This window comes from Malaclemys terrapin, chromosome 24, assembly GCF_027887155.1.
Source record: "Malaclemys terrapin pileata isolate rMalTer1 chromosome 24, rMalTer1.hap1, whole genome shotgun sequence".
Classification (NCBI taxonomy): Eukaryota; Metazoa; Chordata; order Testudines; family Emydidae; genus Malaclemys; species Malaclemys terrapin.
Window position 1 is genome coordinate 5,364,780 of NC_071528.1, and position 24,156 is coordinate 5,388,935.

Genomic DNA, 24,156 nt, shown 5'->3' on the forward strand with positions numbered 1-24,156 from the left:
AAAAGGGGATTTGGATTTTATCAAGGTGTTCCAATTTTGACTATTCGCTTTTTTTAATTATTAAAGTTTTTGTATAAACGGAGTTTTGTTGCAAGAAAAAACGAGCCTGTTCCTAAAACGTCCAATGGGGACACTGACCGAAATGGTGTCAAAACGGACCCTTTAGGTAAAAAGCATTTTTTGGAGGGGGAAGGAGGGGGGAGAAAGCATTTTTGTAGGAAAATTGAGACCAAAGAGGTTTCCCAGCCAGCTCCAGACATTAGGGGGTTGGGGGGGGGGGGGGGGGGTTGGAACAACTCTGGCCCCACCGTCTGACTGTTCTCTGCTGAAGGCTTTAACAGCTGCCGTTGGGCTAGTCCCAGGGACCAGAGCCCGGTTACAGACACGGCTTAACTGGCCTCAGCACTACGGCGCCAGGCCTGGAATTCAATACGCAGGTGTCACTCGGTTGAGCTAGCAAGAAACTGTCAGCTCTTAAGAGCCATTTAGGGGCCTTTCAAGGCTTCCCCAGCCAGCCCCCCAGGGCCTGGTGGTGAAGGGGGGTGTTGGCAATTACTACCTGCTGCTCTTCTGAGAGCAGCCGGAGGGCACCGGGCTTGGAACAAGAGGGGAGAACAGATGTTCAGGTACCCAGTGACATCCCCGGGTAATTCAGTTAGTTTGTTTTACCGTAGCACCCAGGAGCCCCAGTCGTGAACCCGGGCCCTGCTGCGCTAGGTGCTGTACAGACAGCCTGCCAGCTCCAGACTCCCCACAAGGGTACGGGAGCCCAGCAGGAAAGGGGGCTGCTGGCGACAGCTGGGAGGGCAGCACTGACCAGGTTGAAGTGCTGCTGCAGCTTCTCGTTGGCGTAGTTGATGCAGAACTGCTCGAAGCTGTTGACTGTGAACGTCTCGAACCTGAAGGAGAGATGGGGCTGGGGGTGACTAGGAGGAAGGCGAGGGGGGTGACAGGGCCTCTCCAAGGGTCTGTGCTTTTCAACAAGGAGAATTATCAGAGAATCAGACTATCAGGGTTGGAAGGGACCTCAGGAGGTATCTAGTCCAACCCCCTGCTCAAAGCTCAGACAGGTTTTTACCCCAGTTCCCTAAACGGCCCCCTCAAGGATTGAACTCACAGCCCTGGGTTTAGCAGGCCAGTGCTCAAACCACTAAGCTATCCCTCCCCCCCGAATTAGTGGGGGAAACAAGTCCAGCTGGGTTCAGTGCTGGAGCAGAGAAGATCCCTGGGCCTAACACTCCTCTCCAGCCCATAAGCTTCAGCAAGGCCCCAAGTTGCCCTGAACCCTCGGGTCTTCCAAAGAGAGGGGCGTACGACAGCCCCGAGGCAGGAGCCCAGCAGGGATGGCCAGGGAGCACTCCCCAAGTGCACCAGCAAGAGCAGGAGATGGGGAGGGGGAAAAAGGACACGGCTACGGCCCACAGCTGGCCAAGCCCAACGAACACAGACAACCAAAGCCGTGCTCTAGCTTGGCCCAGCCACACACCCTTGTCTTGGCCACATGGAGCTGGATTTCCCAGACAGTCTGCCAGGTAGGCACCTGCGCCCCACCGTGGGGAAGAAAAGAACAGAGGGGACCAGGAGAGCTAGGACCTGCCATCTCAGAAGACCCTGGAGGAGATTGTCCAGGGAACTGGTCAGGTGTGTTGAGAAAGGCTCACCCAGGTGGTCCATGCTCTGAGGCCACATCACCTGACTAACGCGGGGCACCTGCCACCTGGCAGGCTCGCTAGTACGGAAAGGTTTCGCCAGGAAGGACCCCCCATGTAGAGTCATTCCCCTGAGCAGGCACAGACCCCTCCTTCACATGGGGGTGAGCCGAGGCTGGTCCAGCGTCCCTGGGGGGCCTCAAGCGAGGAAGGCTTGACTCCACGCAGGCCCGGTCCTTACCCGTAGATGTCCAGGATGCCAATGGAGGCCTGCTGTCTGCAGGACGCCCGCAGGGCCTTGTTGATCCTGCTCACGATCCACTTGAAGAGCTGCCCGTAGATGTGCTTGGCCAGGGCATCGCGGGAGTTCAGGGCCTGCTGCCTGGACATGGGCTTCACGTAGGTCTCGCTGGCCGTGACCAGCTTGCGGTAGCAGAGCCAGCGCGACACCTGGGACGTCTCCACACCCAGCAGTGTGCAGAACAGGCCCAGGGCTTCGTCGTCTGGCTGCATGGAGACAGCACCCTCGCATCAGCGGTGTTGCTGTGAGGAAGGGAGCGCTCCCCAGGACCCCCAGCTAGTACTGGGAGAGCCTCCAGGGGCTCGGCAGAGCACCCCATTTGGAGCCAACAGCCCCAGGCCTACACACCTGCTTCTCAGCAGCCTGGCCTCTCCCCTCTAGCTTGGCTGAGGCAAGGGCCACCCTGGTCAGTCAGCAGTCCAGCACGCCACTACCCCCAGGGCTGCTGGAGAGGGGAGTGCTGCAGGGAGCCAGCTCCCCCTTACCTCAGTGAAGCAGCTCTCCCCGTGCCGGTCCTTCGCTCGGAGCCGGATGTTGCCCAGGTGCAGGATAGAGGCCAGGATGCTGAAGAGTTCCAGCTGACTTGACTCATGAACCCCTGCAGAGCACACAGCACATGGTACCGCACCAGGCCAGGAACTGGGCAGCCCCATGGAGAGGGGCACTAGCCGCTCTCCCCAGGACAGCTTCAGCTCAGACAAGGAGCAAGTTCCAGCCGCTCCCGTCAGCTGTGAGGTGGGGGCAGGTTGGGTGCAAGGAGCACAGGGCTCTGCACATCTCTGCAAATCTAACTGGGCAGCTGCTCCTACACGGCTGTTCCTAGTGCCCCGTGGCACATGTGCCCTCCCATGCCATAGTCACCCCCTGTCCTGGTGGCCATGGTAAGAGGGCAGCATCCCCCAGCCTGCCATCACTGCTGCTTGCCCATAACGTGCTCTGGGGCATGTTACCGGGGCTAGGAAATGGGGGTGGAGTTCAGAGGAAGACTAGGGGCTGGGCTACACTACACAGTTAGGTGGACATAAGGTAACTTATGTCCACCTAATTATGTCAGCAGCTACAGCCTTCCTCCCGCCAGCGTAAGTGCCCTACAACACCGACAGAACAACCCCGCCTCCAGGCATAAGGCTTGTGTCGGTGTAGTATCTGTGTAGACACTGCGTCCCTGACATCGGCTTCTGGCTGTCTTGTAAAGGTCACGGCCCCTGCCCAGCTGTCCCCTCTCCCCTGGAGGGCTGGGTAAGGAGCCCCAGCAGCCCTCACCCCTGCCGGGAGCCAGTTTTACAGCTTCCCCCGCCCCTGAGAAGCCCCAAGCGGATTTCCCTCTAGCTCCCAGCAGGGAACTGGGGGGATGGGGGGGGGGGGGCGTGCAGCCTGCCAGGGCTCAGAACCATGGATGGGTTATCCCTTAACCATCCACTAGGGGGTTCCTTGCACCTTCCTCAAACATCAGGCTGACCGAGTCTGATCGGATGTGATATGGGGACTCCCATGCTCTTCGCAGGGATGATGCAAAGCCAGTGGGGGCTGCAGCTCTGCATTCAAGCCAGCTGTAACCCCAACCCCCCCGAGTGGCAAAGCCCATCTCCCCACTCCCAGCCAGAGGGGGTACCAGACCAGCTACCCAATAGCGAGAAGGCGTTGCGTGTGCTCTCCAGGTCAGCAGCATCGTCAGTCGCCTCAAGGTGCGTGCACTGCCCCTGGTTGGTGTAATGGAAGGATTCGGCCCCACCTGCAGGGTTAGAGATGGACCATACAGACACCAGCTCCCAGTTAGTTCCCGTCCACTGGGACCAAGCAAGATCAGCAGAACAGCTGCCCGCAAGCCCCACTGCCTCCGTCTCTCCTCCCACAGCTTCCCTCAGCTACTGGGGTAGCTACGGCCCTGCTCCCAGCCCAGACACGCATCCCCATCCCTTCCCTGGTGGAGCACAGCCAGACAGCGTCCCAGAAAGTTGTATGTGAAGCAGCCACATTCTGGGTGCCAGGCAAGAACCGAGAGAAACACACACAGTCACAGTCACACACTTCTTTGCAAAAAGAAACATGCGTCATCCCCGCCCCTCTCCCCCCCCCGCCCCCAAATAACCCACCACACTGATGATTTCAAAATAAGATGGTCTGGTGGGCTGAAGGGGAGTCAGGCTCCAGGGGTTCCCACAACCCTGGAGCTGCTACCCAGGAGTCCCCAGACCTGCGTCAGTCTAATTCCTAGAACCGGAGACCCTGGAAGTCCTGTAGGCCCCAGCAGCCTGCCAAGAAGCCAGGCTGACGAGTTGTCAGGAAGGCAGATAGGATTGAAACCTGAGGAACTTTGTCCCAATCGAACCCCCTCCGCAGAAAGCTTTGATTTCAAACAGGCAAATTCTCCCTGGAATAATTGTTCGAGGAGCTTTGCTTGTCCCTGTGAACCCAAGCCACGTGCCATGTTTCTTCCCCATACACTGCATTTACCTTTTCAGTTTGCCTGCCATGAATACTGTCCAACCAGCCCCTGGTTCTCATGCTGCAGAACAGGTCAACAACAAGGGGACAGGTCCTTTAGCCCCAGAGCCACCCTGGTAACCTCACCTATCCTCTAGGTTCTCCCATCCATCTCTACAGCCCTGGTTTGAGATGTCCTGTATAGAGCCCACCCCAGCCTTGCAGCTTCCCAACTCTGCACCACCCAGAGAGCCGCTGCCTGGGGACAGTTGGCTGGGCTCTTGCCGGCACGCTGGCTGCCTGGGGAAGCACTGATTCTCTGCCCGTGGCGCTTACCGAGGCCCAAGCCTTGGAACTCCGGCAGCGCGGCCGAGGCGCACAGCTGGTAGAAGATGTGGTAGTTCCTCTCGGCTTTCGCCTGCAGAGACAAGCAGAACAGCTGGTTTGGTCCAGATTTTCCTAGATCCCTCCACCTCTTGCTACCTCATCCCTCTGGCTAAAGGAACGCACAGGCCACATCAGTTACCACTATCCCCTCCTCCACAGTAACAAACCCCACGCTTAGTGGCTGGTTCACATAAGAGAATAAGTGCCTACTATAGCTACCAGCTAAGGGAGTCTCCCCCTGAGCTCAAGAGGAAGAACCTCCTGCTTTTGGAATTGAAGGGTCTGATTTCAGACTCCCTCCCACCCAAGCAGGAGCTTGTGGAAGAGCACTGCAGCCTGGCTACATATGCACATCTTTCAGGGCTGCCTGGATCTCGGGGCATCTCAGCCATCTGCCCCCTGCTCCAGCCAGGAGGGGGAAACATAGAACGCAACAGGGAAGCATTTCTCCAGCTTCCCCCCAGTGGAATTTCTGGAATAGGCATTTTAATTAGTTTTTTAGCAATATGGTGGATTTCCCCTTTTAAAAATGGAAAGCGGCATTTTAAAGAGGCTCATTTGCAAAGTGAAAAGTTCAGTAGAAAAAGGGCACTTTTCCCCCAGACAAAAATATTTCCTGCTTGAAAAAGGTCAGCCAGCCCTCCTGATAAAAGACCTCCAGGTCTTGCTTTTACCGATTTGCTCACTGGGAGGCGGTTAAGGTAGCAATTTTGACCCAAGATGGGAGCCTTCTAGCTTAGACACCTGCCTCGTTCGGCCAGCGGAGCTCCTTAGTGTAAGCGAAGGGTCTGTGGAACTTCCTTCCCCATGATTGTCTGACGGAGCCTGGATTTGAACCTTCAGTAAGCCAGCCAGGCTCAGCCACTCCCACGGGCTTTGCCACCAGCGGGAAGTTTGCTGAGGAGGGCATTCGTTGGTGTGTTTAACTCACTCACACAAACTCTGGACGAACTGGTTGTGAAAACCACTCACATCCAGGGTCTTTTGGTTGGCAGGCTTTGATTGATGGGGGTCTTAAACTTCAGTAAATTCTCATGGAAAAGTTATTTCAGGCCTTCCCTTGTTCCAGCTTTACCACAGGAAACAAATCAGTGATCCTGGGGGGCTGTTTGGTTCTCTCCCCTCCCACCCCCCCAATCTTCCTTTTCACAAGCGTTAAAGCATCACAATGAAAAACTAAAAGACTCTCCATGTCCTTTGTTGTGTTGTGTGCAGGGGCGAGAGAGAGGGGGAGGAAATCGCAAGGTCTTCTGTTTCCTGTTGTCAAAAAGGCCCTTTTAACTCACGTTTTTGTTCAGGAAGTTTCCTGAAGCTCTCGTCAAGCTGTGGCTGCGCAGATCAGGCATGTCGGGGGGGGGCGGGGCGGGGGAGGATATTGAGACGATAGATTAAGACTCCCATGGAGCCTTGCATCTCAGTCAGCAACAGGGGTCCCAGCTCAATCTTATATGAGCGAGCAAGGGCCCTGGGGCCGGGGGGGGGGGGGGGGGGGGGAAAAGAGTCCAATAGTCAGAGCACGTCATGCGGCTTCATCACCACCTGCCATCCATGCACCCCCCCCAGCCCTGGGCAGGTCATGGTGCCCCCGACCCCAGCTGCACGCTGGGAGCACTGCCCACCGCACACAGAGGCTAAGGACTTTGGTAGTATTTGGAGCTTGCATTGAAGGAACTCCCCAATATCGGCATAGGGACAGCCCTGGCTCCCCCTGCTAGCTAGTGGGCGCCAAGGGGAGATTTACTTCCCCCTCAAGGCCCTCTGAGTTGGGGGTGGAGTTCACACACACACACCCCTCTCTCAGGCTCTTCCCAGAATCCAGTTCCTCATCATGCGGACAGCCAGAGCCTGGCCGAGGCTGCAGACCCAGCCCAGGCAACAGGAGAGTCCAGCGAGCGAGAGGCAGCGCCAGCCACCCACACGCCGTCTATAAAGGGGCTTTGCTTACCCGGACCCAGTTGCCTGCTCATCGACACCCTGGGCCGCAGTGCCCTACCCAGCCGGCGTTCTACACCCCCTGCCCCGAACAGGGCCCACCTGGAAGGTGAGGCGGGATTTCTCCAGCAGGTAGGTTTTCATGGCGGCCCCGACAATGCGATACTCGTGGCTGAAGCAGATTTCCACATATTTCCCAAAGCGGCTGCTGTTGTCATTCCTGGTGGTCTTGGCATTTCCAAAAGCCTGATGGGGAAGGGAAATGGTGCTTAGCCCTTACACGGAGATCTAGGGTGAAAAGCGTCAAGCACCTAGCCAAGAGCATCCTTGCACCCATTTTACAGGTGGGGAAACTGAGGCGGGCGGGTGTGGGACTCCCCTGGGGTCACCCAGCAGAGCTGGGAACACAGCGTAAGTCTCCTGAGTTTTAGTCCAGTGCCCTGTCCACTAGGCCACATTGCCGACTGGGTTTATGCACCATTCCCTTCCCTTCTGCACACCCCGCTGCCTCCACCCATGCTGGGCACACCTGGGACCATGCACAAGTGGCAGGTACAGGGCTGATCCGTCTGCAAGCCCTGAGCGCTCACCCTTCCTAGCGGTGTTCGCAGTGAGAACGCTGGCGTGGGGCATGCCTTAGGCTGCGCTCCCCAAACGGTGGGTCCTGACCCTCCCGTGGTCATGGGAAGGTTCTAGATGGGTCACAGACCCAGTGCAGGGGGGGCGGGGGAGGGGTGTCACAGTGGCAGCTCCTGTCCCACTGACCTGGACTCAGCTCCCTGTTCCTGGCAGACCGGATCACAGCATCACTCTTACAGCCCAGCCACCCAAGCTGTTATGACAAGGGGCAGCTGGGCCGAACCTGATGCAATACTGCAACCCTTACTGAGCCGGGCCCAGAGCTGCAGGACAGACTCACTCTCCAACACGTGCAATTGCAAAGAGAAAACGCCATTGGTGGGTCGCCTTCAGGAACCGCGGTTCTAGGGCCTGGTGCCCTCAGGACAGGGCCAGTTCCAGTAGGGTTACCATATTTCAGCAAGCAAAAAAGAGGACGGGAGGAGCCCCGCCCTAGCCCCGCCCCTGCCCCTCCCACTTCCCGCCCCCCCCAGAACCCCCAACCCTCCCCCCGTTCCTTGTCCCCTGACTGCCCCCTCCTGGGACCCCTGCCCCTAACTGCCCCCCAGGACTCCACTCCCTATCTAAGCCTCCCTGCCTCTTGTCCCCTGACTGCCCCAACCCTTATCCACACCCCCACCCCCAGACAGACCCCTGGGACTCCCACGCCCCATCCAACCACTCCCCACCCCCTGACAGCCCCCCCCAGAACTCCCAACCCATCTAAACCTCTCTGCTCCCTGTCCCCTGACTGCTCCGATCCCTCTCCCCACTCCTGCCCCCGACAGCCCCCCCCAGAACTCGCAACCCATCTAAACCTCTCTGCTCCCTGTCCCCTGACTGATCCGATCCCTCTCCCCACCCCTGCCCCCTGACAGCCCCCCCCAGAACTCCCGACCCATCTAAACCCCTCTGCTCCCTGTCCCCTGACTGCTCCGATCCCTCTCCCCACCCCTGCCCCCTGACAGCCCCCCCCAGAACTCCCGACCCATCTAAACCCCTCTGCTCCCTGTCCCCTGACTGCTCCGATCCCTCTCCCCACTACTGCCCCCTGACAGCCCCCCCCAGAACTCGCAACCCATCTAAACCTCTCTGCTCCCTGTCCCCTGACTGCTCCGATCCCTCTCCCCACTCCTGCCCCCTGACAGCCCCCCCCAGAACTCCCAGCTCCCCACCCCCCTGCTCCTTGTCCCCTGACTGCCCCCTCCTGGGACCCCTGCTCCTAACTGCCCTCCAGAACCCCACCCCTAAGCCTCCCTGTTCCTTGTCCTCCTAAGACCCCCCCCAACTGCCCCCCAGGACCCTACCCCCTACCTGTACCCTGACTGCCCAAAACTTTCTCCACCCCCCCCAAAAGCCCCCCCCCCGTTTCTTGACTGCCCCCTCCAGAACCTCCCTGCCCCTTCTCCTGCCCCCCTTACCCTGCTGCTCAGAACAGGGTGTTGGGCTCTGTGCGAGCCGGACACGTGGCTGAGCTCCCCAGCACAACAAAACCCGGTCCCTGGCCCTGCACAACAAAACCCGGTCCCTGGCCCTGCACAGTGCTGCCGGACCGGGTTGCAGGAGAGGCCAACTCAGAATGCAGGGCGGCTCTGGCTCCTCTACAGCTGCTCAGGAGTCCAGCCCGGGATTTTTCTGCAGCCCTCCCAGCCGCTCGCTCTGCTGTGCCAGGGGAGGGGGAAATCCCGGACATTGTGAGTGCTTTACAAATTCCCCCCGGACGCTATTTTTAGCGCGAAAAGGAGGACATGTCCGGTAGGGTTACCATTCGTCCGGATTTACCCGGACATGTCCTCCTTTTGTGTGCTAAAAATAGCGTCCGGGGGGAATTTGTAAAGTACTCACAATGTCCGGGATTAGCAGAGCGAGCGGCTGGGAGGGCTGCAGGGAAGTCCCGGGCTGGACTCCGGAGCAGCTGTAGAGGAGCCGGATCCGCCCTGCATTCTGAGCCGGCAGCTCCCTTGCAGCCCAGTCCGGCAGCACTGTGCAGGGCCAGACCGGGTTTTGTTGTGCAGGGCCAGGGACCGGGTTTTGTTGTGCAGGGCCAGGGACCGGGTTTTGTTGTGCTGGGGAGCGCAGCCACGTGTCCGGCTCGGCTGCACAGAGCCCAACACTCTGTTCTGAGCAGCAGGGTAAGGTGGGGCAGGAGAAGGGGCAGGAAGGTTCTGGAGGGGGCAGTCAAGAAACGGGGGGGGGGCTTTTTGGGGGGAGTGGAGAAAGTTTTGGGCAGTCAGGGTACAGGTAGGGGGTAGGGTCCTGGGGGGCAGTTGGGGGGGTCTTAGGAGGGGGCAGTTAGGGGACAAGGAGCAGGGGGGGAGTGTTTGGGAGTTCTGGGGGGGGCTGTCAGGTGGCAGGGGTGGGGAGATGGATCGGAGCAGTCAGGGGACAGGGAGCAGAGGGGTTTAGATGGGTTGGGAGTTCTGGGGGGGAGCTGTCAGGGGGCAGGAGTGGGGAGAGGGATCGGAGCAGTCAGGGGACAGGGAGCAGAGGGGTTTAGATGGGTTGGGAGTTCTGGGGGGGGTCTGTCAGGGGGTGGGGAGTGGTTGGATGGGGCGTGGGAGTCCCAGGGGTCTGTCTGGGGGTGGGGGTGTGGATAAGGGTTGGGGCAGTCAGGGGACAAGAGGCAGGGAGGCTTAGATAGGGAGTGGAGTCCTGGGGGGCAGTTAGGGGCAGGGGTCCCAGGAGGGGGCAGTCAGGGGACAAGGAACGGGGGGAGGGTTGGGGGTTCTGGGGGGGCGGGAAGTGGGAGGGGCAGGGGCGGGGCTAGGGCGGGGCTCCTCCCGTCCTCTTTTTTTCTTGCTGAAATATGGTAACCCTAATGTCCGGGTAAATCCGGACGAATGGTAACCCTAGTTCCAGGCACCAGCCCAGCAAGCAGGTGCTTGGGGCAGCCAAGGGGAAGGGGCGGCACATCAGGCTGTTCCGCGGCAGTTCGGCAGCGGGTCCCTCTCAGAGGGAAGCACCTGCTGCTGAATTCCCGCCGAAGAATTAAGCGGCGTGGTGCCGCTGCCACTGGAGTGCCGCCGATCACGATTGTGATCGCGCCTTCCCCCCCCGCTGCTTGGGGCGGCAAAAACCCTGGAGCCGCTCCTGCCTCAGGAGACCTCACTGCAGCAGCCTGGAGCCCAGGCAGCAAGAAATCCTGCTGAGAGTCGTGTAGAAATGGGGCCATCAGTGCTGAGATGGGCTGAGCACTGAATGAGGCCCAAGCTACCTGCTTTCCAAGCTCTGGCCTGAGACAACCAGCCTCCCTTGGAGGAGAGGGGCTGGGAACACACAGGTGAACTGTGCCCGAGCAAGGTGTGTGTGTGTGTGTGTGGAGAGATGTGCGGGATCAAAAGAGTCTTTGGGATGCTGAGTGGTCCCCAGACCACCTCGTCCAGCCCCACAAAGCATTGCCAAGTCACTGGATGTAGCCAGCCGGGCCTGTGGGTGGATCAGGGCAGCTGGCAGGGCTGCCCCACCGGCTCCCAAGCCGCGGGCTCAGCGGGCTTCCGGGCAGAGACACACCGCCCCTTCCTGGGGGGCCTCGTTCCCACCCCCGATCAGCCTGCAGGGGAAGCTCCTCCATGCTTAGGCCCTGCTGATGGACCTTGGGCCAGAGAGGCCCCTGAGGTCCCATGAGCGGCCAGCCACACCACAGCTCTGTGCTCCACCTTCCCGATATCGGCGTAGGGACGGCCCTGCCTGCTAGCTACAGCAGGGGGAGCAGAGGGGATAGACAAGGGGAGATTTACTTCACCCTGACTCAGAAGGCCTCGAGGGGGGAGTTCTCCAAACCTTTCTATTCCCCAGCTGTGGGAGCTGTCCACTTCCCTCATCTTGGGGAGGCCATTTATCAGAGCCCCAGCCATACAGCTGCAGGCACTTCCCAAACCAGGGGGTGGGATACCACGCCTCCCACACAGAGCAGAGAGGGGAGGGGAAGAACCCAGGCAGGCTGGGAACAGCAGCTCCCTTCCAGGATAAAAATAAACCGAGACACATTGCACCATAGGAGGGGAGCCGAGAGCTGCCTCCTCCGAGCACCATTTCCTCCCTCCCCGCGTGCAGAGCAGCCAGCCAGCCGACAGGCACAAGTTCAGGAGATGGGCCTGTGACGTTATTGACATGAACTGGGACCGTTTAGATCATTGTTGCAACCAAGGTCCTGTAGTGGCACCCAAATCTTGTGTAAAGGGGGTCAAATGGGGTGTCTAGGACAAGGTTATGGTTTACTGGTTATGATTATGCTGTCTATATGTGTGTATCAGTTTTGTAGTTGAAGTTATGAATATTGGCTCTATACTGTCTGTATGGCAAACTTAAGCTATGCTTCTGGGTGACATCCCAGACAAGCTGAGATTAGCTCTGCCTAGCCTGCTTGATGGCCCATTAAGGACCATCAGCTATACAATGGATCCATTGAGAGAAGGCAGGTACGCCTTGTAACTCAGCAAAGTATGCAGGGACTGGCCCATGTGACTCCAGACTCCATTTTGCTGTAATTTTCCACAGTAAGAACAAAGAGGTATTCTTACACCTGGAAAAGACTATATAAGGTTGATGCCTCATCTCCATCTTGTCTTCAATCCCGCTTCTTACCTCGGGAGGAACTTTGCTACAAACTGAAGCTCTGAACAAAGGACTGAATGACCCATCCCAGCTGGGGATGTATTCCAGAGACTTGATTTGAACCTGCAGTTTATTCCATCACTGCTGCAAGCCTGAACCAAGAACTTTGCCATTACTGTATGTAATTGATTCCATGTAACCAATTCTAACTCTCATCTCTATCTTTTTCCTTTTATGAATAAACCTTTAGATTTTAGATTCTAAAGGATTGGCTACAGCGTGATTTGTGGGTAAGATCTGACTTGTATATTGACCTGGGTCTGGGGCTTGGTCCTTTGGGATCAGGAGAACTTTTTTCTTTTACTGGGGTATTGGTTTTCATAACCATTTGTCCCCATAACGTGTGGCACTGGTGGTAATACTGGGAAACTGGAGTGTCTAAGGAGATTGCTTGTGAGACTTGCGGTTAGCCAGTGGGATGAGACCGAAGTCCTCCTAGTCTGGCTGGTTTGGTTTGCCTTAGAGGTGGAAAAACCCCCAGCCTTGGGCTGTAACTGCCCTGTTTTAGCAATTTGTCCTGAGTTGGCACTCTCAGTTGGGTTCCGCCAGAACCGCATTGTCACAGTGCCCCATCAGCAGGGAAAGGGAAGCAGGAAAGCGAGGCATGCCAGGCCGCTCTGCAGAGATCCCCTCCCACAACCCCTTGAGGGGCAATACTGTGCCAAGGACAGCTGCACAGTGGTGTGTTTAGCGGGGGCAGGGAGGAGAATGTTGCTCCAGGTGAAACCTGGCCACCCTGCATCCATGGGGAGCTCAGTGCCTCTGCCCTCAGGGCAGCAACCGGCCCTCCATCAGAATCCACACCCGCTGCCTCCCGAGGGCCTTCCTCCAGCCCAGGGCTTGTTTAGTCTGCAGAAGAGAAGAACGAGGGGGGGATTTGATAGCAGCCTTCAACTACCTGAAGGGGGTTCCAAAGAGGATGGAGCTCGGCTGTTCTCAGTGGTGGCAGATGACAGAACAAGGAGCAATGGTCTCAAGTTGCAGTGGGGGAGGTCCAGGTTGGATATTAGGAAACACTATTTCACTAGGAGGATAGTGAAGCACTGGAATGGGTTACCTAGAGAGGTGGTGGAATCTCCATCCTTAGAGGTTTTTAAGGTCAGGCTTGACAAAGCCCTGGCTGGGATGATTTAGTTGGGGTTGGTCCTGCTTTGAGCAGGGGGTTGGACTAGATGACCTCCCGAGGTCCCTTCCAACCCTGATATTCTATGTTTCGTGCAGACAAGAAAACTCATGAGCAGGAGGAGAGGGGCCCCTTTATAGCCCAGTCTCCCTCACCCGTGCAGCAGAGCACACCTACCCCCCAGGCATGGCTAGGAAGCTCTCAGCCATTTGGAGACCACACAAATTCCTCCCCTTATCAGATGCGGATCTGAGCTACCATCCCTGCTTCTTCCCTCCCCTCCAGCACACCCATGAGAGACTAGCAGTGCCTACCTCCATGATGGGGCTCGAGGCCAGCACCTTCTCCTCCATGCTGGAGTCACCCAGGGATCCCCCGACCAGGGCAAAGTACCGCATGGCATATTTGGCCGACGCCGTCTTGCCAGCACCTGACTCGCCGCTGATGATCAGCGACTGGTTCTCGTCATTCCTGCGGGAGGCAACGGGAGCCCATCGCTATGGGAGATGGGGGCTCAGCGAGGGCAGAGACTCAGCAGGAATATGCCCTCTTTAGTCATGGCTGAACCACCAGATGCTAAGGGAAAGTCGCATGTTTCTCCTGGCCTGGAGTTTGCTCTGAATGTCCCATGGGATCTCCCAGGTGTGGCTGGGCCAGGTGTTCCCTGAGGGTACCCTGGGGACCATCCGGCCCTTCTCAGTTGAGTTCGGACAGGCAGCAAAGCAGCGTCAGGATGGAGTGGGGGATGAAGGCTGACGTGGGCTGTTTAAGTGCAGGCTCAGGCTGGGTCTGAACCTGGCTTAGCACACTCAGGCATCGGGGAAGCCTGGGGCACCAGGGAAACTCAACCAGTTTGATTCCCCCCACTCCCTGGTGGTTCTATGCACCCATCCAATGGGGAGGGAGGGATGGATTCTGGCTCCCCTGCTGGGCAGACTTAGCACTGCAATCCCATCTGGGGGCTGAGAAGGCGCCAACCCCCAGCATTTCCCTCCTCCCCCCAAGGAGAGGCATTGAGCAGGGGAGTTGTCAGACAGCCTTCCTCGCAGAGTCGGGTTTTCAGGGACCCTCAGCTGCGCTCCAGCAAACCAGTGCCACACATGGCAGGAGCCAGCCCCACCGCTCCTGCCACCACGCAAATGCAGATTCACCACGGAGTGGCTGGGAGCCAGCCCCAGGGAGTACTGGGTTTTATTTTAAAGACATGGCTCCTTCCTTCCCCCGCCATGATGCCCCAAGAGGCTTTGTTCCCATCCCTCCCCAATAGCTGGGGAGAGCAAGCGTCTGCCCCACATACAGCCATTAGCAAGTGCCAGCCTCCCCCGGCCATTGCCCACAGCCAGGCAGAGCGTGGGCTCGGCCCTGTCTGGGGGAAGCAAGCAACAGGGCACGCACAGGCCCTGTTCACACATCTACCTCCTACAGGAGCTGCTGAGGAACCAGTCAGCTGTAATTAAGCTGCTGGGGTCCTTCTGATGCAGTTAATAGGCTGGGCTGGCAGGGGCCATTCTAGGGAGTTTATTTGGTCTCATCTCAACATAGTTAGCCAACTGTTTGGTTGCTTCACCCCCAGTCCTCTGGGGCCCCATGCAGAGGTGACTCCACGTGGACCTGGGCGTCAGGACGGTGACGTGTACTGAACCAACACTAAGGTTGTACTTTGGGCTCTCCCACATCAGCCACCAGCTCCATTGATCAGAGATGAAACACCCTGGAGAGGCCGCAGCTGCAGGCGCTTGTCTTAGGGTGTGTCTACACAGGAGCGGGAGGCGAGGTTCCTGGCTCAGGCAGACATACCCACGCTAGCTCTGATGGACTTGGGTGCTACAGATAGCAATGCAATGGCGCAAGTGGTGGGATGGGTTAGCCACCCCCCTACCCCCACATACAATCTCAGCTGAAGCTCTAGGTACATACATGGGGCAGCTATCCCAGCCACGGCTACCCTGCTCTATTTAGCAAGCTGGCTTGGTCAGAGCTAGCGTGGGTACATCTCCCCCAGCAGGAAGTGACGCCTACACTGGAGATGTACCTTGGAGGCAGACGCTTCCGCCCTTCCATCTAGAAGAGGGTCGCATGAACTAGCTTCAACCCCCCCCACAGCCTGAGTACCACGTACAGGCAGTCACATTTGTGTCAGCACACGTGGACCCACCAGAGCTTGCCGAGAGCTTCCCTCAAACCACGTGTCACGTGCCCACCCCCAGACTGATCTGCGCCACATGCGTCAAGGGAAGAGAGACAAGGCCAAGGAACCCGTTTGTTTTGCAGCAATTTCTTTAGACTTTCGCATCCACACGGAGGGTCAATTCTAGAGGATTAACAGAGCCACAGCCCCTGCTACAGACTGGCCCAAATAGAACGGGTCTCCCACGATTAAATTCTGGAGAGAGAGGAATGTCTAGGGACCTCCACTCTTCCATTCTATTAGGTTCTATGGGATTTCTCCCCAGGGCATTGCTCCACTGCTCAGTCTTACCCCTGCTGAACCACCCGCTGGGCCTTTTCGGAGGCTGGGATTTTCAGCAAGGCAGACACTTGGCTTCGACTGCCCTTCAGCTGCCGAGAACCCCGGCCATGCTCTATGCTGCTCAGAAGGGCCACCACGTTCCTCCCATTGGCCAGGGTTGGGCACTGCTGGCCATGCCCCGCAGCATCGCTCCATCCTGCCAAGTTCCAGGCCCTTGGACTCTGTTTCGCCTCCCCGGCATCTTTCCAGCTGCTGAACACTTCTCCCCTGAGCCCAGTCTCACTTCATCTTCTGAGCTGCTCAGAGCAGCTGAACAAGGAAACTGGGAGATTCCCTGTGCTTCCCCCTGGCCAGGATTCCTGACCTTGAACATTACTTGAGAGCTGTAATGGGGTGGCACGCACCTCTCGCAAGCGCCCCCTGGTGGAGCATGTATGTGCCTGCAGTTTCTCCACTCACAGTGCCCCCTGTTGGCCGCTGCGCTTGTCAGGAGGGTCTTTGGTGACTCAGCCCTCTGTCCATGGGTGGGCGAAACAAACCCACCCCTTCTGGGATACACAGTCCCAAGCGTCCCTCCCTGGGCTCAGTCCAGCAGGGCCCATCACAGTACCGCTTGGTCCAGCCAGGTTGCAAGGCTCCTACGCTGGAGCTGAGCAGCGGCCCGAGGGCTTCTTCCCTGGGGACTCCTTGTCCTCGGTGACTACAGCCTTCCTGCTGAGCCACCCCTCTGGGCTCAGTTTGCGAAGTCAGCCCCTTCCCTGGGGTGCTGCAGTTCTAATTCCCTTCCTTAGGGCATAGCCACTTCCCCTGGTCCAACCCACTGCTCTGGGTCCCAAACCAGGGACCCTTAAAACCCTGTGATGCATCCCTTTACTAACTGCTGCTCCACATTTCCCTAGGTCACTTCCCCACAGCCCATCTTAGCGGAGTCCCAGCAGCCAGCCAGGATCGCCTTCCTCGCTCCCACCGTCCCTGCCAGCGTGGCCCCGGCAGCCAGGAGCTATTCTCAGGCTCCCCTTGTCCCTTTTTAGTGGGCTCATCTGTCCCAGCCCCTGCAGCCAGCCAGGAGCACCTCATCCTCCCCCAGTCCCAGCCAGCAGACTGAACTCTCTGGCCCTGCAGTTCCTTTTATATGAGCCTGCTGGGCCTGGATTGGCTACATCCCACGTGCCCTCTCTAGGCAGCTTGGAGGACCCTCTCTACTGCCCTTTTCTGGGGCAGGGTGTGGCAGGACCTTGAGGCCTCCAGAAGGGGGCCGACTCCACCCCATCACAAGATCCCAACACCCAACATAACTTAAGTCCTGTTTGTAGCTAATCAGCAACAATAGCCCATCGCTGGGGGACAGAGCTTGGAAGGACCTGGGGTCCAGAGAAGCGGGGGGTTCTTCTGCACCAATCACTCCAGCAGGACAAGGAGCCAGTGAGGGATGCACACATCACAGCATGCCGGGTGCGGCCTGGCAGAGCTCTGCTCACCTGGACATCTGCTTGTACGCGTCCTCGGCCACGGCGAAGATGTGAGGGTCCATGTCACCCATGTTCTGGCCGCTGTAGGCATAGATAACCGGCTCCTCGTAGATGGGCAGCTGCTTGTAAGGGTTGATGGCGACGAGGATGATACCTGGGGGCAGGAGGGAGGACATTCAAACCCAGCCACGAGCAGAGGAGAGGGGCTGGAGATGCCGAGAGAGGGATCCCCCAGCAGCTCAAATGAAGTTTTGGGGGGTGGGGCAAGAGAGGAAAGGGACATTTGAGCCAGCACTGAAGTGAGCCATGGCACTTATTTGATGTGCGTGGCCACTTCACTAACATGGCCATCACTAGGATACTGGTATGAGCCTCAGTACCATCCCCCCAGCTGCCATTTTACAACAGGCAGGGCTAGGAGACAGAGACGACCGGAGCGGGAGGTTCATTTGTGGAGGGCCAGAAAGCAGTGACCACGTCTGGTCTCAGGTCACCTGGAAAGCCAGGCATGGAACCCGGGTGTCCGACTCCCTCTCCCCTCCTCCAGCCACTGGACCCTGCCCCATGGGAGTGCTGCGGGTTACCGAGCTCAAGGACTCCCCCGCACAGAAGAGTCCCAGGAGAACCCGCTCTAGCCCAGTGACCAGGCACTCACCGCAGTAGGTGTAGATGGTGTTGGTCTCCAGGAAGCGAGCCCGGAGCGTGTGCAGCACGGCCGGCTCGTGGAGGTAGCTCAGCGCCACCAGGTCGTTCTCTCCTGACAGGTAGTCGGGGTTGCGCAGGAAGGGCAGCTGGGGGCACCGGAGGTCGAGGGGGTAGGTAGATTCCTGTCATGGGGAAGGAGGCCAACGGAGAACAGCTGAGCTTGCTGGAGCCAGCGCCTTCAATGTCAGAACAGGGTTAGTCACTGCTCTAGCCCAGGCTGGGTCACCCCCATCCAGCAGCGGCTGCTCTCCCCAGCCCAGACCTGCAGTCACCCCCAATCCCCTGCCACTTGTCCTCTAAGCCATGGCCACCACACCAGGCAGCGCTGCACAGGGCGGGCGGGAAGCCAACCCTTTGTCCTGCGGAAGGGACTGAGGCTTCTCATGGGAGAGATGCCAGCTCACCTGCCGGGAAGAACTTCTCCCTCCCTCCAATGCAGCAGGTGAGGGCATTTGCCTGTTCCCAAAGCCATCTGCCAGGCCAGTCGGAGGCTGGAGGACGAGCAGGCTGGGCTGTTGCCCTGCGTACCAGCGTGCAGGAGGAATAGGTGGGAGGAAGCCCAAGTTAGCCATGACTAGGGCCCTACCAAATTCATGGCCATGAAAAATGCATGACTGACCGTGAAATCGGGTCTTTTGTGCGCTTTCACTCAATACTCTACATATCTCACGGGGAGACTGGCAGTTCTCAAATTGGGGGTCCTGACCCAAAAGGGAGTTGCAGGGGCTCAAAAGGTTATTTTAGGGGGGTTGCGGTGTTGCCAGCCAGCTCCAAAGGCAGCACAGAGAGCAGCGGTTGTTTGCCGGGCGCCTCCCAGCAGCAGTGCGGAAGTGAGAGTGACAATATCATACCACACCACCCTTATGTCTGTGCTGCTGCCTTCAGAGCTGGGCAACTGGAGAGCGGCGGCTGCAGACTGAGGGCCCAGCTCTGCAGGGAGCAGCACAGAAGTACAGGTGGCAATACCATACCAGGCCCTCCTTACTTCTGCGCTGCTGCTGGCGGCGGCGCTGCCTCCAGAGCAGGGCTCCCGGTCAGCAGCTGCCTCGCTCCAGCTGCCCAGCTCTGGAGGCAGTGACACCGCCAACAGCACAGATGTAAGGGTAGCAGTACCGCAACCCCCCTACAATAATTTTGCAAACCCCCCCCCCACACACACACACACACCACCACCAAAAAACCTTCCTTTTTGGGTCAGGACCCCGACAATTACAACATCCTGAAATTTCAGATTTAAATAGCTGAAATCATGAAATTTACTATTTTTAAAATCCTATGACTGTGAAATTGACCAAAACGGACCATGAATTTGGTAGGGCCCCAGCCATGAGCCATCAGCACCTGCTTCGGCCAGTTATGCTTTGAGGCACTTGCCAGAAGCCTCTGAGCAGCCTCCAAGCCATTGGCAGCGACCCTGCAGCAGTGAAGCCAGGCAGAGCCGTGGCTTGTCCTGGGCACGGCCAGGCCCTCTGGCCAGGCTTACGATTCTGTCAGGGAGGTCACAGAAGTGGTGACATTGAATCAAGTCGGTGACACGTTGGAAGTGGTGGCAAACATGCTTGATGAGGCCCCGCAAGCAGAGTGGGCTTTGCAACCTGGTGCATGGGGGGGGGGGGAGGAGGGGGGCAATGGCACTGCCTTTTGGCTGGTCCATCCCTCTGCAGATGGAGACGGACGGGCGGACAGGCCAAATCTCAGTGGGACCGCAGTGCGAGCCCAGGCGCTAGGTTGCAATGCCCGGAGCCCGACCTAGCCCCACAGGACAGGAGCTGCTGCAGTGGGGTGATCTCCCCTCTCCAAACCCACCCTCAGCACCCCCACTACACTGATGTAGTGAGAACGCTGCCAGGCAGAGACCTTCCCCAGCCCAATGCCCTGAAATTCACTGGCATGTTAGGCATCGCCAGCAAGGGGTGGGGGGTGAAAGAAGCACCTGCACTTGGCAGAGGGGAATGCCACTCGCTGGGGGAGGGCTGGAGGACAGATGCCAGTTCTGCAAGGAGACCAGGCACTCCCCATCCTGTCTGAAGCTGCCAGAGCACCTGCTCCCCCAGTCGCACCAAGCAGCCCCAGGAGAGCAGTCTGCTGCCGAGCTCTGCAGAAGCCATTCCCAATCCAAGGCAAGTGCATTTGCCAGAGGTTGGCCAGTGCCCAGAGCGACTGGGCCGACAACAGGACCCTCCAAGGGGCAGAGCTCCACCCCCGACCACAGCAGCCCCTGCTGTGCCTATTTAACCAAACTAAGACCCTGTCAGTACCTGCTCATCGGCATTGCGCTTGCCTGCAGTATGGATCTGAGACCGCTCCCACCCCAGGGAGCTAGAGCAGCTTAGAACAGTGTCTCCCCCCCGCCCCCATGCACTGGAGTTAGTGGGTGTGTGGCGGGGGGCGGGGGGGGGGGGGGAGGAAGGTTGGGATGCCACCTACTAGACCCTGCAGGCCAGAAGGCTCCCTGCCTTACCGAGCCATCTTCCAGTCGGAGATGGAGGACGCTGTCTCCTTCCTCATAGCTCCTGGTTAGTTCTGCAGATTTCCAGACTTCCAGGCAGTCAGGGATCCACACCCGGGTGCCCTACAAGAAAAGCCGGGGGAAGCACAGAAACGAGACAAGCAGCCGCCATCAGACACAAGGGAAGAACGGGGCTTCTTCTGCTGAGCCCCTCCCCCGGCGGCTGTGCCAGGTGCAGACACCCCTCCCCCCGCCGCCCCCGGCTGAATGAGCGGCATGGGAGAATGAGTGGAGGGGGGACCCGAAGTATGTAGGTGCAACCTCTTCACCCAGCTACAGGAGGTCACTTGGGAGCCCAGCTGTGCTCTTCACTGGCCATCTCTAGGGTCTGAAGGTAGCACCGAGAATTTGGCAGGGCGGGGGATGGGATGGTGGCGGACACCTGAGTGGGAGAAGTGCTCACCTTGCAGGCTTAGGCTGGGACATTCAGCCTCTTCCATTGGCTTTGTCCTTAGGGCTCTGGCAGCTGAAACTTCAGCTAAATTCAGCTACCAGTGGCTCACGGATAAGAGCTCAGCTTTGCACCCTTCCCACGTCCTGGCTGGCCAAGACTGCAGCAGGAGGACCAGCACTGCTGGCTGTGACCCATCTGGCATGAGCTGAGGGGCTGCACCTTCTGCATCCACTCAGATGGGGGAAGCCACCTGCTCCATGACTGGCTCTAGGGGCAAATCTCCTCTTACAACTGGGGAACAGCAAGGACTAGCTCTCAGGCTGCACCCAGGAAGAAACCCTCTCGCCAGCTGCCAGTCTGCATACAAAAGCCCTTCCTAGCATCTGCAGGGAACCAAGCCAGCCACTGCCGACAGACCTCTGCCTGCACACCCAGCCCCATTGGAAGGGGACGGGCCATTGGCAGCACCATACGGCTGCAGGGGCCTAGCAAAGCAGTCTGTTACTCCGCTCCTCGCAGGGAGTCACTGGGACGAAGTCTGGGCAGGCCGAGGGTGTGCTGACCCCAGACCAGCTAACAGGGCAGGAACACGAAATGCCTTTGAGACCCAGAAGAGAGAGAGAGCGCCATTTGGAGCCGAGCACAAAGAGGGAATGGCCCGAGCCGACTGGGCTGCTGCTCTCCACGACAACCGCAGCTGTGTTCCATGGCACAGAGGCCTGACCATATGCCAATGGATTCCGTCCTGCCAGGGCGGCAGACAGGAGTCACCTGGGGAGATGCACATGTGGGTCTGAAGGGCCAAGGGCACAGAACAGACAGGCCTCTGGGTAGGGTTACCATATTTTGTGCCTCCAAATGGAGGACACGCCACGGGGCCCCGGCCCCGCCCCCAGCCCCGCCCCAACTCCGCCCCCTCCCCAAAGTCTCCGCCCCCTCCCCTGCTTCCCGCGAACATTTAATTCGCGGGAAGCCTGAAGCAGGTAAGGGGGGTGTGGGGGGGAGGAGGCGCGGCCCAGGCTGGCCCCCGGCGGCTCCCCACCGGCCCGCCCAGCACTGCCGGCCCCCGGCGGCCCAGCGCACCCCCCCCCCCCGCTATTGCGGACTGGCTCCCGGCCCCGCGGCCCAGCGCACCCCCCGGCGGCCCGGCCCCGCAACCCCGGACCGGCTCCCGGCTCCGCGACCCCACGGCCCAGCGCACCCCCCCCGCCACCCCGGACCGGCCCGCGGCCCAGCGCACCCCCCCGCCACCCCGGACCGGCCCGCGGCCCAGCGCACCCCCCCGCTACCCCGCGCACCCCCGGCTCCCCGCTCGGCTCCGCGGCCCGGCGCACCCCCCCGCTACCCCGGACCGGCTCCCCGCCCAGCCCCGCGGCCCGGCGCACGCTACCCCGGACCGGCTCCCCACCGCCCGGCGCACCCCCCCCCCCCCCCCCCCCGCTACCCCGGACCGGCTCCCCACCTCCCGGCGCACCCCCCCCCCCCGCTACCCCGGACCGGCTCCCTGCCCCGCGGCCCGGCGCACCCCCCCGCTACCCCGGACCGGCTCCCCACCGCCCGGCGCACCCCCCCCCCCCCGCTACCCCGGACCGGCTCCCTGCCCGGCCCCGCGGCCCGGCGCACCCCCCCGCTACCCCGGACCGGCTCCCCACCGCCCGGCGCACCCCCCCCCCCGCTACCCCGGACCGGCTCCCCACCGCCCGGCGCACCCCCCCCCCCCCCCCGCTACCCCGGACCGGCTCCCTGCCCGGCCCCGCGGCCCGGCGCACCCCCCGCTACCCCGGACCGGCTCCCCACCGCCCGGCGCACCCCCCCCCCGCTACCCCGGACCGGCTCCCTGCCCGGCCCCGCGGCCCGGCGCACCCCCCCTACCCCGGCCCGGCACCATGCCCCCGGCCCCGCGACCCCGGCCCGGCTCCGCACCGGCCCCGGCCAAAGAGGCCCCGGCCAAAGAGGCCCCGGCCGAGCCCTCCATCCCTCCCTCCCGATTTTCCCGGACATGCCTGGCTTTTGGGGATTTCCCCCCGGACGGGGATTTGAACCCCCAAAAGCCGGACACGTCCGGGAAAATCCGGACGTATGGTAACCCTACTCTGGGTTCTCTTAAAATCAACGCTCAGAGCTGGGGCCTGACTTGGCTCTGAAATTCTCAAACACCAACAGATGAGCAGCCGCCTTCTCAGCAGAGGGTCTACCAAAGCAGCTGCAGCTTGGCCTCTCCCCACTAGACAGCAATACCTCCGAGTCCGCATCTGACAGCGACTAGTGGGCGCCCAACTGGGTGGTTTAAGAGGAGAAAAGTTCTAGTGTGTTTGTATTGAGGTTTCATGGACCTCCGCTGCCCCAGACCTGGAGAGCTCTGTGTAAGCTCACAAGCTTGTCTCTCTCACCAACAGAAGTTGGTCCAATAAAAGATACCACCTCACCCGCCTCGTCTCTCCAATACCTGGAACCAACACGGCTACAACAACACTGCATTAAGAGGCATGGGTCAGGCCCCCCAAAATTGTGACCTCTTAAATAGATATGGGCTTTTTATTCACCTTTTGGTCATGTTTTCAATCTTCTCTGCAACCATAAGCGCTAAAAACTCACTATAAAAAAAGAAAAGCAGAAATTCTCCAGTTCCCAGGATTCCAGGAACTGGGGCTTTAAGAGGAGGTCAAATATTGCAAGACTTGCAATAAAGCACCAAGAACCAGCCACACTGGTTTCTGGGTTAGGCGGCTTATTTCCCCTGCGTGGCAAGGGTCACCCCTTCATTTGTCTCCTTGGTTTCTGCAGCTTTTCCAGTTTTATTGGATTGCTTTACAACCACTAGCCTGATTTTCTTCCTCAGAGGTTTCAGTCAAACCTCACTCGATATCTAGATAGCGTATTCCCTAAGGCACGTTAAGAAGCAACTAATCTAGGACTTGCAGTGGTAACAGGCTGTCAGGGTTCCCTCCCCACTCTGAACTCTGGGGTACAGATGTGGGGACCCACATGAAAGACCCCCTAAGCTTATTTCTACCAGCTTAGGTTAAAAACTTCCCCAAGGCACAAATTCTTCCTTGTCCTTGGATGGTATTGCTGCCACCACCAAGTGAGTTAGACAAAGATTCAGGAAAAGGACCACTTGGAGTTCTTGTTTCCCCAAAATATCTCACTCCCCACAAGCCCTTTCACCCCCTTTCCTGGGGAGGGTTCAGAATAATATACCTACCAAATAGGTAAACAAGGTGAGCACAGACCAGACCCTTGGGTTTTTAGGACACTAACCCCCCCCCCCCCCATCAGGTTCTTAAAAGCAGAACTTTATAATAAAGTAAAAGAAGCACCTCTGTAAAATCAGGATGGAAGGTAATTTTACAGGGTAAGAAGATTTAAGACACAGAGGATTCCCCTCTAGGCAAAACTTCAAAGTTACAAAAAACAGGAATAAACCTCCCTCTTAGCACAGGGAAAATTCACAAGCTAAAACAAAAGATAAGCCAACGCATTTCCTTGCTATTACTTACAATTTTTGTAATCTTGGATGCTGATTTCAGGGAGGGGTTTAGGAGATGGTTGTTCTCTCCG

The 24,156-nt window shown here is 58.9% G+C and overlaps 1 protein-coding gene across 1 annotated transcript in view; it reads right to left on the reverse strand.

The window, feature by feature from the left end:
* The window catches only part of LOC128828946 (unconventional myosin-Vb-like), a 56,826-nt gene extending 39,092 nt beyond the window's left edge, over positions 1–17,734 (reverse strand). Inside the window, exons 1-9 of the mRNA XM_054013989.1 lie at positions 17,643–17,734; positions 16,997–17,141; positions 13,363–13,519; positions 6,796–6,939; positions 4,711–4,792; positions 3,575–3,682; positions 2,436–2,548; positions 1,891–2,156; positions 818–899 (exon numbers count right to left, since the gene is read on the reverse strand). Of these exons, the coding sequence (XP_053869964.1) occupies positions 818–899; positions 1,891–2,156; positions 2,436–2,548; positions 3,575–3,682; positions 4,711–4,792; positions 6,796–6,939; positions 13,363–13,519; positions 16,997–17,058 (1,014 nt within the window). The 5' untranslated portion in view covers positions 17,059–17,141; positions 17,643–17,734. The remainder of the gene's footprint in view (positions 1–817; positions 900–1,890; positions 2,157–2,435; positions 2,549–3,574; positions 3,683–4,710; positions 4,793–6,795; positions 6,940–13,362; positions 13,520–16,996; positions 17,142–17,642) is intronic.
* Between the last annotated feature and the right edge of the window lie 6,422 nt (positions 17,735–24,156).